Raw genomic sequence first — 5,000 nt, 5'->3', positions numbered from 1 at the left:
TGGCATCCGTATGCACCTGGAAGGTTAGACTGTGGTCTGGCTGAGCTAGTACAGGAGGGTTCCTCAAAGCGTTCTTCAGTTGCTCCACGGCTGTTTCACATTCAGGCGTCCATTTCCATTCCACCCCTTTCCTTTTCAACTGGTTTAATGGTGCTGCCATGTTTGCAAAGTTTGGAATAAACTTATGATACCATCCTGCAAGGCCAAGGAATCTCTGTAAAGACTTCAGGTTAGTCGGGGTAGGGTAATCCGTCACAGCCGATGTCTTTGCTGGATCAATCTCCACTCCTCTTGAAGAGATCACATGGCCTAAGAAGGTAATCTGGTCTTGAAAGAAATGACACTTGGCCATGTTCAAGGAGAGGTTGGCAGCATGGAGCCTCGCAAAGACTGCCTCAAGGTCCCTCAGGTGCTGTTCATGACTTGGAGAGAATATAATTATGTCATCAATGTACACAAAACTATTTAACCTCTCAAGTTGCCTAACACACGCTCCATCAGACGCTGGAAAGTGGCACCAGCATTCCGCAAGCCGAATGGCATGGATCGAAACTGGAATAGCCCAAAAGGGGTGACGACAGCAGTTTTAGCCTTGTCTTCTTCTGCCATTGCCACTTGCCAGTATCCTGATTGAAGATCCAGTGTGCTAAAGCAGGTGGCGCCATGCAAGGATTCAATGATCTCGTGAATCAGTGGCATTGGGTAGGCATCTTGCACAGTCTTGGCATTCAGACGCCGATAATCAACACAGAACCTATATTCCCCTGTTGGTTTAGCCACTAGAACTATAGGTGATGCCCAAGCTGATGAGGATGGTTCAATGATGTTGTCCTTTAACATTTTATTAATATGCTCTTGAATTATAGTCTTCTTAAAAGGTGAAACCCTGTAAACCTGACTCCGCACCGGCATTTGGTCTGTGGTAGGGATCCGGTGCTCTTCCAGGGTAGTTCTTCCCAGCTGGCTTGAACACACCGTTGCCCACTTCCTGACTAGAGGAAGCATCTCAGCTGGTAGATCCCTCTGGTCAGGCTCATGGGAAGATCTCTGAGACTCGGGTATTATAGGCTTTTGGTGTGACACAGCCATGTATAATCCAATATGGGCCTTTTTCCAGGTGAGGGTTTCTTTATTGTGGGGTAGGAAGGGATAGTATTGATACCTGTTGTGAGCCGCGTCCCGCACTCCGTACTCATTTTCCCCAGATGAATGCGGGTGTGGGTTTTAGTAAGGAAGTCTAGCCCCAAGATCAAAGCAAAAGCTAGGTGCTTATCATCCATGACATAGGTCTCAAGCGACCAGCAAGTATCATGCCAGACATACGTGAATTTAGCTTTCCCCAGTGGAGCATGCATCTGTCCATCTGCAAGCACAAAGGACTGATTAGAACATGGCTCAAGCATTTCTCTTTCCCGCACAATCTGCTTCCAGAGATGGTGAGTCATTAAAGAGTACGTGCAGCCAGTGTCAAAAATTGCTTCACCCTTTAAGCCCCGTACCTCAATGGGAACTACCAGTACTGTAAGGTCTTCCCCTTTATTCATCTTGTGCCTAGCTTTATTGTCCACCACTGACACCTGTAGGCTGACCTTGGGTGTAGGACCTTTTCTCTGCGTCCTTTCTGAGGATGGCTGCTCCTGCACCTTCTTCCAGTAGCCTTTGGTTGCTGCCCAGTCTTTTTCCACCATAGATCCAACTTTAACCAATTGGTCTACTGTGGTCACTGTACCTCTCAGACTAGTGGCTAGCTTCGGATTGCAATTGTTGAGTATCCTTCTGACCAAATCACTCTCATCAATGGTTGGCTTCCACTTCAGACATAATGCTCGATAGTCATAGGCAAAATCTCTTAAACATTGTTCTGGGTCTTGGACCATGGTTCTGAGTTTCTCTTCTATCTCAGTTTGATAATCCCCAGAGAGAAATGCCCCTAGAAAGGCTTTCCTGAATTCCGCCCAGTTTGAGATTTTCTTTCTTTCAGCCATCCACCAGCTATGTGCGGGCCCCTCTAAGACTGTGCCTAGTGTGCCTGTCAGTTCACCATCGGTCATGGGTCTTAATGTCAAAAAGTTCTCACACTTCTCAATAAAGTTTAACACATCAGATGTGTCCCTTGAATCTTTAAATCTGGGGAAATCAACTTAACAGGAAGTCTCCTTGCTACATTTGAGACAGATGACTGATCAAAAGCTGAATGAGTTTGAGGAGTGCTATGCCGAATGGAGCAGCTTTTCATCTTGTTTAGCTGTGCTTCCCACTTCTTGTCTCGTCGGAGGAAACAGTTCACAATTGCTTTATCAAGCGCAACCATTGACTCTTGCATATTGCTTTCCATCTCGAGCAACCTGGTGTCTATATAGTGCCTGAAACCTTCTTCTCTTGTTAGAGCACCCTCTATTGATTCTCTAAAATCTCTCTCCAAGGATTTAATCTTTTCCCCAGTTTCAGTCACGTTAGCTTGCAATCCTTCCAGCATTGTATGATGCATCTTCTCTGCAACCACTCCTTCCTCATCATCACTTTCCTCTTTGTCATCATCCACATAGAGCTCACTAATCAAGGAGGCCACCTCTGCTACAGGATCTCTAAATGTAATAAAATCTCCTTGGGCAGGGATAGGAGGGTTATACACTTCACGGGTCTCTGCTTCCTCCTGACTCATGTTCACTAAAGTAATTTACTACACCCACCAACCTAAATAAATGTTACCTATTTTTCAAGAATTTCCCCAATACAAAAAACTCAAATCAAATTGTTTCAGAAAAACAAATATACACTGTGCTCGTTCACAACATGGCACTTCATCAAAATACAAGGTTAAACCAATAACAACCAATTAACAAAACTTTGAGAGTCTCACTCTCTCTTATCTGGAAAAAAACTCACTCTGGTTTTAAACACGAATCACCTGGCTCAAACCAGGAAGCAACGAGTGATTCAACAAACAAACCAAAAAAATCACCAGCAGCCTGGAATTAGTAAACAGATTAAATAACCACAATTTCTGCAGTTTCTTAGCTCTAAATATTTTGCGTTGTTAACACCGAATATCCCCGTACTGGCCACCATAATATAACAAATTCTATTTGCATTCAAACAGAAACTCGTCACATTTCGCTGTTTCATAAAATAGGGAGATCTGTATAACGCTTTTAGGCAGAGAATACATACAATGAAACACGTATACACAACAAATACATGCGTGGTTATTAACCTTTATAAAGAAAATCTTATCGTGTTGTTAACATAAAGTTCTTGGACACCAGTATTTTCAAGTCCCAGCTGTTCCAGCTGTATTTAAAGTGCCAGCGTTCCGACAGGCCGCAAGTGTCGGCCTGCTTCCGCGATAATGTACCTGCCCGTTTCAGGAACAATCCCGTGTGAAACAGTAATCCAAAACGTTATCCACAAAAACGAACCCAATCCTCTTCTAACTCAAAAATCGCAAGGCATTACCATGCGTAAAACAGGAACAAAAAAGAAATATCGCCCTTCTCACCGCTTCCCGAGCTGGAAGGAATCTTCCGTATCCCGGTAATCCTCAATGCAACGGACTTGAGAATAACCTCAGTGGAAAATGTAAACAATAAACATAAAATAAAGAAACAAAACTAGATTGAAAACAAAAATAGGCCTTTGGCTGTCTAAGTGTCTCAGATAATTCATAAACCCTTAGCTTGCCGCCCACCTACTCCCCCCAAACACATTCCCACCACCCCCTTTTGAGCGTTCACCTGCCTTCAGTCAACCCAGGAGCGTCTCTAGTTAAAGGGCTAGCCTCCTAATTTGAAGGCCTAGGTGTTTGCTACTCATCCCATTATTCTAGTCAGATGGGGTCATGTACTTATATATATATATGGCTAGACTGGATTTATGTCCAGCATACATATAAAAAGGTACCGGAGAGCCTTTAACTGACTTCTCAGTACCTATATCAAAACACCTAGTTTATGTGAACATCACACACACACACACACACACACACACACACTCACACACACACACACTCATTTACACACAAACACACACTCACACACTAACTCACACACACACACACACACACACACTCATTCACACACACTCACACACACACACACTTACTAATACACACGCACACACACTTATTAATACACATACACAGACACACACACATACACACTCGTTCACACACACACACACACTCACACACACACACTCACTAATACACCACACACACACACACACACACACACACACACACACACTCACTCACGCACACGCACACACACTCACACACACACACACACACACACACACACTCAAACACACACACACACACACACACACACACACATACACACACACAACACACACACTGAGTAGAGTGTGAAGGGTTGGTGTTGTACTGCGTGACCTCTGACCCCTGGTCCTCAGGCACCGGACCAGCCGGCCCACTGAAACTGGACGACTTCGATGAGAAGACAGTTGCCACGGTGATAGGAGAGCTGAGGCCGCGTGCAGTGCAGCTGGTGAGGAAAACACACACCAGCGATATACACACACACACACACACATACACCAGTGATAAACACACACACACACACACACACACACACATACACCAGTGATAAACACACACACACACACACACACACATACACCAGTGATAAACACACACACACACACACACACACACACACACATATACACTAGTGATAAACACACACACACACACACATACACCAATGATAAACACACACACACACACACACACACACACATACACCAGTGATAAACACACACACTCATACACCAATGACAAACACACACACACTCACACACACACACATACACTAGTCATAAGCACACACACACACCAGTGATAAACACACATAGAGAAAGTGCAAATATACAATACATTCACCAAACACTACACAAGACCAATGCTGCAGACTGATGAAAAGATTATTTAATTCTCTCCATATACCCAAATCAGTCAACATGTCAACATGGAGGATCAC

General features: G+C 44.2%; 1 protein-coding gene across 1 annotated transcript in view; it reads left to right on the top strand.

Moving 5' to 3' along the window:
- Positions 1–4,508, top strand: part of LOC122132575 (adenylate cyclase type 6-like) — a gene marked incomplete at its 3' end in the record, with an annotated part of 12,256 nt that extends 7,748 nt beyond the window's left edge. The window contains exons 4-6 of the mRNA XM_042707248.1: positions 1–23; positions 1,206–1,215; positions 4,414–4,508. The exon at positions 1–23 is cut by the window's left edge and continues 23 nt beyond it. Coding sequence (XP_042563182.1) covers positions 1–23; positions 1,206–1,215; positions 4,414–4,508 — 128 coding nt within the window. The remainder of the gene's footprint in view (positions 24–1,205; positions 1,216–4,413) is intronic.
- Between the last annotated feature and the right edge of the window lie 492 nt (positions 4,509–5,000).

The sequence above is a fragment of the Clupea harengus genome, unplaced genomic scaffold (assembly GCF_900700415.2).
Source record: "Clupea harengus unplaced genomic scaffold, Ch_v2.0.2, whole genome shotgun sequence".
Taxonomy (NCBI): domain Eukaryota; kingdom Metazoa; phylum Chordata; class Actinopteri; order Clupeiformes; family Clupeidae; genus Clupea; species Clupea harengus.
This window is presented reverse-complemented; position numbering and strand designations above follow the sequence as displayed.